This window comes from Doryrhamphus excisus, linkage group LG13, assembly GCF_037039965.1.
Source record: "Doryrhamphus excisus strain RoL-2023G ecotype Guam linkage group LG13, RoL_Dexc_Guam_v1.1, whole genome shotgun sequence".
Classification (NCBI taxonomy): Eukaryota; Metazoa; Chordata; class Actinopteri; order Syngnathiformes; family Syngnathidae; genus Doryrhamphus; species Doryrhamphus excisus.
Window position 1 is genome coordinate 10,905,398 of NC_136369.1, and position 12,283 is coordinate 10,917,680.

At 39.9% G+C, this 12,283-nt stretch overlaps 1 protein-coding gene across 2 annotated transcripts in view; it reads right to left on the minus strand.

The window, feature by feature from the left end:
- ap1g1 (adaptor related protein complex 1 subunit gamma 1) overlaps nt 1-12,283 on the minus strand; it is a 17,932-nt gene continuing 5,649 nt past the window's right edge. The window contains exons 5-23 of one of the 2 annotated variants that reach the window (XM_058088852.2): nt 12,177-12,273; nt 11,299-11,375; nt 9,195-9,290; nt 8,900-8,980; nt 8,442-8,540; nt 8,313-8,368; nt 7,853-7,966; nt 7,610-7,750; nt 7,250-7,304; nt 7,027-7,149; nt 6,076-6,165; nt 5,842-5,966; nt 5,623-5,727; nt 5,358-5,499; nt 5,152-5,278; nt 4,695-4,793; nt 4,468-4,628; nt 3,503-3,601; nt 1-3,414 (exon numbers count right to left, since the gene is read on the minus strand). In XM_058088852.2, the coding sequence (XP_057944835.1) occupies nt 3,313-3,414; nt 3,503-3,601; nt 4,468-4,628; nt 4,695-4,793; nt 5,152-5,278; nt 5,358-5,499; nt 5,623-5,727; nt 5,842-5,966; nt 6,076-6,165; nt 7,027-7,149; nt 7,250-7,304; nt 7,610-7,750; nt 7,853-7,966; nt 8,313-8,368; nt 8,442-8,540; nt 8,900-8,980; nt 9,195-9,290; nt 11,299-11,375; nt 12,177-12,273 (1,989 nt within the window). In that variant the 3' untranslated portion in view covers nt 1-3,312. The remainder of the gene's footprint in view (nt 3,415-3,502; nt 3,602-4,467; nt 4,629-4,694; nt 4,794-5,151; nt 5,279-5,357; nt 5,500-5,622; nt 5,728-5,841; nt 5,967-6,075; nt 6,166-7,026; nt 7,150-7,249; nt 7,305-7,609; nt 7,751-7,852; nt 7,967-8,312; nt 8,369-8,441; nt 8,541-8,899; nt 8,981-9,194; nt 9,291-11,298; nt 11,376-12,176; nt 12,274-12,283) is intronic. The other variant, XM_058088854.2, reaches the window with a different exon arrangement.

Here is a 12,283-nt window from a genome sequence, read left to right on the forward strand (position 1 = left end):
TAAAATTGAAAATATCCCATTTAATAGATTACAACTTGTCATTTTTATTCATTTATCATACTTTCAGTCTGACATACACACTGAGCCTGAAGCCACACTATATGATTGAGTCCAATGTGAGGGGGGGAAAAAATCAGAGTTTGGATTGGAAAATTCAGGAAATTTCAGTTTGAGGGGCTAGTGGACACACCGGTAACTGAAAACAAAATTACTGATTCAAATGTGTGCACTTCATTCATCACCAACTTTAATCTATATTGTGACCCCTAGAGCTGAACAAAGTCCTATTGTACACATCAGTACCCCACATGACAGGGCTGAGACATTCTTGCATTTTCCAGAACAAAAATCAAGTAAAAGTAGAAATGACATTATTTACACTGGCTTTCACATGCAGCTCACAAGCTGAAAGTTGACATTTACAGCCCCAAAAAATCATGTGAAGACATCACACACACACACACACACACACACACAATCACTCTCAGGCATCATTAATCTCTCGCTCTAACACACATTCAAACTCAGACTATTGCGCTGATGCTTTTTGTGCCCCTCATTTTTCTTCTTCATGTGTCCAAAGCACTTATGTTGGGTTCATGTTAGCATTTTGTAGTTATGGACTTGCACCGCCGCTCGAAAACTGATCAAATGTCACCGACTACACACTGGTTGAAAAAGACAAGACAAACACCAACAAAAACAAAACATTCTGGACAAGGAACTCTCCTTCATACCCTCAACTTTTTTTTTTTTTTTGCACAGCTCCCCCTTGCGGCCACTAATTGTCTTTCTCCTGCCACTTTTTCAATGGTGGCTCATAGCCTCCTAATTATTTGGGGAGTATGATATGAACATCTTTAGAATAAAAGTGGAAGGAAGGTATTGCATTAAAGAGAAATAAAAGTCTCGTAAAAAAAGGTAAGGAGGGAGAGGAATTTAGAGGCGCAAAAGAGGGGGAGCAGAGACGTAAGGCCAAAAAGGAAGGCAGGAGAGCCGACATTTGAAGGGCAGGGAAGCTGACGCAACAAGGTGCAGCTTTGTGGTTTCTCAGTAGTGCACGTCATCATTCACGCTGGTCAAAGCAAACTCTAGACAAGAAGCTTCTCCAGATATCTTTGTAAAAAGATGACACATCCAGTCATGAGACACAGTATGAAGACTAGTAAATCAAATGCAATTGCATCCGTTTTAAGAATCTTCCTTTTGTACATATATGCATACAATTACATTTCCTCGCTAATCTGTTTAAGTCTTCATCTGTTTTTTTATTTAACTGGATCAGCCTTTTGTTTGTTTTACAATTATATACAATGTACAGGTAGCAGATCATATACCTTTTACAATGGATGAGTGGTGATACAGGGAGGCCTGATGTTGACTACTAGGACTATTTAGATAATATACATAGTGAAGTACTGGTTTAGAAAATGGGATCTAAAAAAAGGATGAAAGATAGTACAAGAGACAAAACATTTGTAAAAGCCCTCGATATGTACAGAAAAAAGCTAATATAGCATTTGTCAACAACAAAAAAAAGATCAAAGTGAAATTATTTTTTTCCATATACACATATTGTAGCTGAAAAATATTTCCAAAGCGAATAGTCTCTCTGATTTTGGTCACAGGAGTTAGATACTGAAGCATAGTGATTGAATATCAAAGCATCGTGGGGGCCGCTAAGGTGGTCAACTAATAACTACTGTTAGCATCTTTCATGCAGCCGAAACCCCTCTCAGATTGCAACAGAGGGACTTCAACCAGGCCAGCCACTCAAAGAAGAAAACATTGTGAGGTATTAATGTTAGCCTCCCCAACAGCAGGGGTCAGAGCTGTGATTCACAGAAAACCAGAGCCAAGATTGATCACACTAAACACCCCAAACCCCCGTCCCAGTACCTCACTCAATCATCATTTTGAAGAGAGGGATAGTAGTGGATCTCCATACTCCACTTCAGTTTTTACTTCATTTGACAACGTTTGATGCCATCCTATGAAAAAGGTTACATCTATTAGCTGCCATCGATTTTGAACGATTTGCTTCGTTTTTGGGCCTTTCAGGCAAAAATGAAGCTCAGCAACATCATTTGAGAACAACTGTGATCAGGTCGCTGTCATTTGCATTTCAAAAGGATCCGCAAGACATGATTGAAGGTGACATACTCTGAACCCTCCACCAAAAGAAACCTAAAAGCGCTTTAAATAAAAAAGGTGTGAGAGATGATAATTTCCAATATATTGTGATCATTTTCCCCTCATACAAACAGGCTAACATACAAAGCTCAGGGTGAGCGTTTTCTCTAGCGAAGTCAGAAAGGCACGTCAACTTTGATATCAGGCATAAATAATCAAGTCGATTTACTGCAGAAACCAAACATACTTTCACAGAAACAGTGCCAACGTGATGACTGTCTCATCAGCTATGGAAACAAAAAGGGGCGAAGATGGAGATTGGCATTCAGTGCATGTAACTACATTCATAACAGGCTTCATTTACATGTTTGTGCAACCAGCTAAAACAAATGTGTCCCAGTGACAAGCTTATAGAAGAGCATTACAGCCACATGAAAAACATTTGAGTGTGTCAGAATTCTGACTGACCGACCAGGATTCTGACCTGACTTTACTAAAAACCGAATCACATCCACAAGGCCTGAGTAGGCATCCTTACAAGCAATACAGACTGTAAGGAAATCTATGCAGTGAAAGTTGTAAATGCATCACATATTTGAGACCGGTTTCAGGCCTGAATTAAATGCAACACCACTCGCACAAGTCTAACCATTTCACACCAATGTGCCATCGAGGATCTTCTGGTAGGTCGGTCAAAGTGCGATTGTGATGCAAAGAACCAAGTATGCGCTTCCAAACATGATGAGGGGGTCAATGAAGTAAATTACCTGACAAGTAGTTAGGGACTGCATTGTAAAGGTCTTTAAAAGGCTCAGAGAAATCATAAATATTAACTGATTAAATTGTATTGTTAACCATTCCACATTTGCTAGTGTGTTCATAGAGGGCGGGGGAATGTTGTGAGATGAGTGAAAAGGAAAGTAGCACGACTAACAAAAGAGACACAAATTAAGAAAGAGTTCACTGATTGATAGGTAATCCCACTTAGCCTAGCAACAGCTCTTCAGCTGTACTTGTTTTTTCCTTTCTTAAAGACGCTCTGCTGCAACTGGAGGGCAGCAGATTTTAGTGAGTCTTTTGGGTGGGTCCGTTTGGGGGAGGAAGGGGTGGCAAGGCAAATGAAAAATCATTTTCATAGTCCCCCTTGGGGGGGTTTTCGGGAGCAAATGAAGCAGATCATCACTGCCACGACTGAGGGGGAAAGTTATTGACCTCAGCCAGGTCTTGCACAGGTGAGCCTTTGTGAGTGTACGTCAGCTTGATCCTCATCCGGAGCTGTTGCTGAAAACGGAACATTGTTTTTCATAAGAGAGGAGCCTCAAGGAGGACTACACTACAAATCAGACTGATTTGAGGAAAGCAGTCTAACCTTTTGTGGGTTAAGAACTCTGATGACCTGTGTGACAGTTCCCTGGTTGAGTGCTTGGACGACATTACTACTGGGGGACAGGAGCTGCAGCTGGAATGTCTGGAAAAACATAGCACCCATGTACACAAAAATTTAAAATTTAAAAAAAGTCACTCACAAGCACTAACAATATTATAACTCATGCATATGCATGAGTTGATTGCAGTGCTCCAGTATGGAGTTGACGAGGCGCACTTTGCAGTGGTGTAAAATATTAAAACTACACAAGGTATCACATTTGCCTCTATGAGTTGTTCATTTCAGCAATTTTGCAACGTTGAAGATTAAACGGTTAACTCCTAATGAGGAGGAAAGGAGAAACACCAGGGAAGAAGGCGGTGTGCTAATGTATGTGAAAATAGGGTTGTATTGGGGTTATAATGGATATCATGCCACCAGAAGCTGGGGACAGAAACAGGGTGGTTAGAGAAGACAGTTGCCAGTTACAGTTAAATGTCAATATTTACTTTGTAAGTCAATTTAGGAGTGTGGCTTGAAATTTTCTGCAACACTCCTAAAATTTGAAGTTTGGGGCCACTTGCTCCTAGTAAAAAAAAGTTCATCTGGAGCCCTGGATTGACAATCAAAGGAGAGATGAAAAAAATTGGAACTGCAGCCTTAATAAAGATAATTTTGCGCCCAATTCTCCTTTTCCAAACAAAGGCAGCCAACGCCTAATTACAGAGGAATCTCAAAGACACAGACTCTGAGATGGAGTTCACAAATAGAGGTCCAACTTCAGTTCTTCAGTCACGAAAAAGAAGTTGATGCAGTGTTTGTGGAATGCTACGCATAATAGGATAGTACATGACTAATCTTGTTTAATAATCATGTTTGTGGTTCCTCAGTTTAAAATTTGTTCATATGTACTGGGTCTTTTCTAGGATAGACCGCTTGCAAGTGTCAGAGTGCTTTGGAATGTTTACCTTTGGTACTGCAGCCTGAAAAACAAAGTCTGTCATGTCTGCCTCTGTAGAGTTGGAAGCATGGATGGTGATGACCGCAATGTTGGGGTTTGGGTTTGCCCTCTCAAATGCAAAGTCTATTTTGAGACCGTTCTTGTTGTAGGCAGTCATCGGAGGGATACCTACAGGAAAAGACGACTGTAAATAATGCAGTGTGGAAGATAAAGGGGAAGAAAGGGGACTCTCACCTGCAGCTGCAATGTCATTAAAGAGGGGCTGTGAGGAGAGGCTATCCAGGAGAAAAGGGGGTTGGGAGGCAGGTGCAGAGGGAGCAGGGGCAGGACCACCTTGGAAGGGAAGGCCAGGGTTTGAAAGGATGTGGACACACCATTAGGACATTTGCTTGGTAGACACGTTTGCCATGAATTAACCTGTCAGACAGCCATGCATTCATGACTCTGACCAATTCAATTATTAACTTTTGGAATGTGGGAAGAAACCAAAAAATGACACAAGCACAGGGAGAACATGTACAATTCCACACAGAGGTGAAGGGTGATGGTTGGGTACAATAATTTGCTTTTCATAAAAACACGCAGAGGCATTCAAACAAATAGAAAATGATATTGCAAATAACTATTCTAATATTGAATAAACCATCTTATGTGAGTAAATTGTTTAGTAAAAAGTTTTAGAGCACCCTACCACTTAGTGAGATATCACCAAGCAGATCCAGCAGCTCTCCTCCTGCTGATGCAGGCTTGGGGGGCACACTTGTCTGGATTACAGGCACCACATCATTACCACCCAGGAGGTCTAGCAAATCATTTGCCTGGGAGACAGGTGTCAGGTGAGTAACAGTTTATATGGCGATGAAATTAATATTTCATGTAGTTGAAATGTCCTTTCACCTGGTTGGTTGGCTGACTAACAGGGGGTGGATGTTTGGGCTCCCCAACAGAGGGTTCTGTCTCTCCATTAGTCTGCACAATCTCTGTGGGGCCATTAGTGGCTGTTTTCTCCATAATAGGCATTCTCTCGAGGAGTGCAGGCCTGAGAAGAGATGCAAGCATAGGAGGATGAACTTGACTGAACCACGAGAGGAAAGATTTTCCAATTCGACTAAACGGCCCATTTTTATTTGTGCTGGGTGTGTTGGCTGTGCTGTTATTTCACCTCATGTGGTCATATTTCTTGAAAAGTGCGTTGTACTCCACAGCTCTCTGTTGCAGCTCCACATCAATGCTACTGCCGTATATTGAAACCACCTTCTTGATTCGGCTAGAAAAAAAAAAAAGGTTAAATGTTAGCAGGAAATTGCATGGGTACATGTTTTCCCAAATTGGTCCACATATACAAGCAAAACAAAATTAACAATACAATCCAATGACTCACTTGACACCACTGAAGCGAGTTGATAGCTTCATGATGGCAGTAAGAGCATAGCCCCGAGTCACAGGGGTGGACAGATTGGATACTAGAAGGCCTTCCAAGACATCCAGAACTTCATCTTCAGTCACCTATATTAAAAGGCAAGGGGCAAGGGTAAGCACATCATCTTAGGATTCACAGGAATTTCTCTGACAACATAGTCTATCTTGTGATTATTAAAAGTTATTCTTCATATACCTGGATGGGTTCCTCTTCTTCACACTGTCCAGATACCAGCAGATCTCCATACTCCCCTATGCACCAGGATGCCACTTGTACAAGAGGTTGCTACAGAGACAGAATTGAGACTTAAAGGATGAATTTTGTCCATTATCCACAATCCGTATGCGAGACATGAACACATGTCTGTTTCAGTTTCAGTGCATTCTAAATATGTAAAAATACCTAAAAAGAGGCAGCTCATAAATGCATGTAATGTGATGCACCTATTCTGCCTATAAAGCACCCTGAAGAGTGGTTCATTTTCATAATGTAACAAGCGTATTAACTAAGCTACAGCAACATTATTGTTATTAACAATGTCACACTGAAGAACTACATTACTGCTGTAGTGACACCTCGCCGCAACACACTGACTAGCAACAAGCTTCACCACACACTCACCCGCAGAGCATCAACCCTATGCTCACAATGACTCCGGCCACTACCAAAAGGTAACGCTATATATATATATTGGAGCTGCTGCCACTGCTGCAGTTTTGTTTTTTTGAGTTTGAAAATATTACACAAGCTGACGTGTTCATTTCTATGTTGCTATGTGAAATAAATGTGCCCAGGAAGAAAATTCCAGTGATGCTTAAAAGGACCTAAATACGGCAAAATACTGTATTACATTTTAGGATGAATGTGCCTGTTACTACCTGGTTACAGCATGTATATAAATCCCCAAAACGTTGTTTTTTGGTGGTGTTTTAATAGCGGGCTTTCTAAGCGGAATGGCAGTGTGTCCTATTACATGCATTAATTACCTGCCTCGTTTTTAGATATGCTAGAACACAGAAAAGACAAAGATATGTTCATGCCTCACATAAGGATTGCGTGTAATGCTCAAAATTCCAAAAGAAAGTGGACTTGTCCTTTAAAATGGCGCACTGTATCATTAGAGGATGTGTCAGTCCCTTTTCTAACCTGCGAGATGTCATCCAGAAGGGCTTTGTAAAGTCTCTGTACGGTGTAGGCGTGCATCTCTACACTGTTGGTGATGAGCTGAATGAGGTTGGGAACAGAATCATCGCGCACGTAGCTACCTGCCTGCAATTTTAATCACATGAAAACATATATTGATGAAAATTATAGTAGGTCTCCAGTATTAACATAAAGGGAAAGGAAATGTGAGACTTCTTATACGTACTGTTGTCAGAACTCTCATTATGGTGTCTATGTGCCATCTTTTCGAAGGAGCATACCTGAAACACAGAGCAAACATCGATACACTCAGGAACAGCTTAAAAACAAGATTTTCACATAATACAACAAGGACACTGATGCTGTCAGATAAATATATCAACAGTATTCCAGATGACACAGCATTTCTTTTGGGGTAAGCCATCCCCTGTGATACATACTGTGTTGTTCTCAAAACAGTTTGATTTTCTTGTCAGGCATTACTTTGATTTATTCTACTTGTACCATTATGTCTAATTGTAGTTCACAATGGCCGAGCACAGCCATAACATGCTAGGAAAGGTGTGTGTGTGTCACAATGTCGTACTTTTCTGCTGCGAGAAAGACTCCTGATGCACAGTCGGCTTTGAATTCTGGGTCACAAGAGTCCAGGAAGTAGAGCAGCTCTTTCATCATGCCTCTAATGTTGTTGCCGTTCACCAAGGCAAAGCTCAGTTCCATTGCACGTCTACAGGAGCAACGTGAAGTAGATCAAGGACAGAAACAAAGCGGTTACATAAAAGATACATTGGTGAATGTCCTCGAAGCCGAAACACTGGAAATCACTCACCTCTTGATGGACACATCAAGGTCTTTTAAACAATCCACAATGGTACTTCGATGCCTCTGCACCGCATTGTGATCTGTCTGTACCGTCTTTAGTAGGGATGTCAATGCCACATATCTGCAATGGTGAGTTGAGGAGAGGATGAACAATCAATGTTTATATAATCCTCCAATTTGACTGAATGTGAGAGAATCAATGCACTTAATGAAAAGCATCCTTTCCAAAAAGCAGAAGTTTAAATATTCAACAAAGTTGCACTGCAATAATACCACTAACATTCAAAGACATTTTAAACTCAGCTAAAGCTTCCATGTTTGAAGAGTCTCCTCTGCTAATTGAGCTGTTTTGTTCGAGGAATGACATAATTAACTCATGCATTAACTGTTTTTGTAGAATCAAAAAAATGTGGGAACAATTTACAAGAAGCCAGCAAATACAAAAATTACCATAAAAGGTAAATTACCTTATATTTTTGTCATTGTTGAGGAGGAACCGACCTAATATGTTAATGGCCAAAACCTGTAAGATAATGAAACATCACTTGTAAAAAATCATCAATGCCCCCCCCCCATCATCAATCCACTGAGCTTACCCTCAGTCCACTTTCAGACTTGATGTCCATGATGGTCAACACAGTCTCGTACAGGATTGCGTTCCCTACATTTTTACTTGTCTCTGTGTTTGTTGCAACCTACAAGCAATAACATTACATTGTTGTCATTTCGAAAGAGTCAAAAAAGGCTATACGTCGTCGGTATTATGAACGCTAATTCGTCCATTCTTTGGTTTTACAACAACTAAATAATGTGTCAGCATGAAAATGGCATCATCTGGGAAACAAAGAATGAATAGATGCTGTCAGATAAATATAAGTATCAACAGTCTTTCAGACGATGGATCACTCTATTTATCATCATTCAGCACTTTGAGTGTGAGCCATTCCTTGAGATGCATGTGTTTGTTTTCTGGATCTGCTTCAATTTGTAGCATAAGAACAGCCAAAAGAATTTTGTATATGGAGGTCAGTGGGACGGTTAATTTTTTTCTAACCTGTGCAAGAATGTCATTCATTGCTTCACTGGAGTCATCATCGCTCCTGCCTAAAATTCGCAGTAGTCTCAATATCCTCACCTGAGAAAAGAAAACAACTTAGTCAATTCATATGAAATGCATATCTACCCTTTAACTACCGTAAGTGAAATCCTGTTTTGCCACCCTTGCAAAGTCAAGTGTGCTCGGACAAAGTCCAACTGCTGGACTTTCATTCCAAAACTTGCTATTTTTCACTTTTGATGTTCAAAATCCACTTGGCACTTTATGGGATAGATTGATGCATAAGATTTACCTGCAGGAAAGGATCACTAATGCCTGACACATCATGCTCAGGAGAGTATCCGGACATGATTAGGTTCTTCAGGATTCTCACCAATTGTGGAACCAGCTACGAAAAGACCAAGAGCAAAACAAAAAAAAACATTTAGTTTTTCCAAGTCTGTATTGCAAGCTTCTCACTACTATAATCATCAAGTGTAAACAAAATGGAAGGGTTAGAAGTTTGTTAAAATAGATTACCATAGTTAAAGCATTAGTAATCAAACTGCAGATATATATGTGAAATCAAACTGACTTGATTGTAGATACCTAACTACTAGTTAGGCTGTATTTAGCTAACAGGACCACTACTCCTATGAGAATCTCGCAGAAATAAATGTTATAAGAATAGGTTGTGTTAGAAACTACAACATAATTCATTACACATGGCTTTGGTGATTCTTAAGTCTTCAAGTCAGCTCTCTTTTGAAGTCATATTTAACATTTTGTGTGACAGTTTCTGGTAAAACTGATGATGATGGGTGGGTGCAACTGTAATTGTGAGGGATAGCAACAAACAACAGAAATCAAAATAAATTAATAAAAATGACATTCAAATTCTCTTTGCGTTAATCTTTACTGCTCAAAGAACATTTCTCCACCATTACACCTCTAAGACAGTTACATTCCTAAATAAATAAAAATGGCACTTTGTGAAAACCAACAGTTCCTGGTGACAACACCTGTGGCAAATATGTGAAAACACACCCACTCAACAGTGATCAGATGAGTTGCATATTTGGCAAATCAGACTCAAAAGAATTATGAGAAATGTAGCTGACAACCATCATTGTGTATTTTTGTTCACACGGACATTGTAATGATCACTGTACAGATCCAAATTACTTTTTTTTTTTAATAGCAAAAAAAAGCACCATGAATCACAGGACACATTTGGTTACATCTGAGGTGACTGTGAGGAGTGATTACTAATTACAGCATGCACCAGCTATGAGATCAGAATGCACTCTTACCTTCTCATTCTAACACAATGCAGGAATTGTAACAAAGACAAATGACAGAAAAAATATGAGGTAGATGTTAGGGAGTGGAAAATCATTCACTTTCAGAGAGCTCAAAATAAGTAGATCATGAACATGAGGGGTGGCGTTTCAGGCATAGCTTGAGCTGCACCGAGAGAGTACAGCAACCAGTGGAATACATTACAACAGCGAAAGACAGCAGAAAAAGATAAAACACCAAGGCACGATTCAGTAAAAATCCAAGGTTTAGCACAGGGGTGTCCAAAATACAGCCCACAGAAATAGCGACAATGAAGACACGGGGGGAAAAGGTGTAACGTCGTAAGGAAAAACTGTAATGTTGATACTGATAATAATATGCTTTGTCACCTATAACACAAAGCTGGCTTTAAATACATATAAAAAATGCCCTTTCACAAATAATGATCCCCGCATCCTTTCACTTTCCATATGCAGCCATCGCTGGAAAAAGTTTGGACACCCCTGGTTGAACATTTTCTTACAGACTGACATATGAACCAGAAATCCAATCCACTTGGCTTAAGTGAGTCTTATTTCTAATTAGTAGATTGTGAAAAATTGGGCAACGGCACACATTACTCTGTAGTTTAATGGCTTGCATGGTGAATACACCGTTTGCCCGAAACACTGCCCTGCCGTGTTTGTGCTTGGAGCTGTTAATCCAGTGCACAGACATCCACTTTTCTACGACCTTCACATATATTTTTATCCTGCACGTGACCTAAAAATAGCGGGATGTGCATGTTTCAACTGTGCTGAGCTCTGCCATTAACATTCTCCCGAGTGGCCATTTAATCTCAAACTGAGCAATGAAAATGTGAACAAGGAAAGCCTCAAGTATGACACCTTAAGTATGACATGAGCTTACTTTGCTAAATCCATATTCATCGCAAATGCAGGAAAATACTGCCATTACCAGAGGTAGTCACAGAACCACATAATGTCTGTATAAAATGGCACAGGACAGGGACAGTAGCTTAAAATCACATGCAGAAGTAGCCCCAGCTTTATTTGGCACACGCTTCAGGAGAAAAACATGTAACTGTATCATGGCTTAAAAGAATCTGTTTGTACCTTTCTGAAGTGAGACAGCATGTCAGGACTTCTCTCACACATCTCAGTAAGAAGGACAACAGATGTATGGAGAACACCTAGGGGATAAACAAAATAGAGGTCATAACGCTGAAAAGAGGAGAAAGAAAAAGAAACAGTAGTTTGGTTGCAGATGTTTTATGCAGCAGTAAAGGAATGCAATAAAACTCCAGAGGGACAGTTGAATTTGAGTTTGAAGGCTTATCACAGCCAGCAGCCGCTGCAAGTTCTGTTATTATAATAGCATGACATAGCAGGAACTTGTAACTTGAAAAGTTATCATGACAGCGGCTGTACTTTATTATATACAAGGTTTCTTAACATTATTGTCTGACTGCTTGAAATTATCCAAAACATGAACACACATTATGCATTTGATCATGTGGGAAATGTATACCAGAGAGAATATAACCATAATATTCTCATCCAAACAATGAATTATCTTGTGCAATTGTTTTGACCTCATTCACTTATAACAGAACTGGTTTTAATCTGTATGTGTGCGTTGCTGTCCAATAGACAGACAACTGCATTCAGTTATACAGTCATTATTATACGGCCATTTTAGAGGATTTTGACTGATGTTTCAAGGCACATAGACTATTGTGTTCTAGGGGGTATATGTGAGAAAGTATATTTCAAGCACAACTTATAACAACCATCTCTACCCACTAACTATTACTATAATATGGATATTTAAAAAGCAGAGAATACTCTTTCCTTCCCATTCTGAAAGAAGAGTGATCATTCAAATTCATAAATGTACATTTATGTGGACAACAAAAAAGAACATAGCAAAGTGCAGTGAGTGGAAAAGGAGGCAGGCAGACAGTGCATCCTGACAAACCGTTGACACTAACCATGGTTTTTCTCACTCAGCAGGTTTTTTGTGGCTGGAAGGAACATCTCCATGAGTTCTGGAACCTTTCTGATGACGTGAACTGCACACAACGCCGCCTGTCAATAA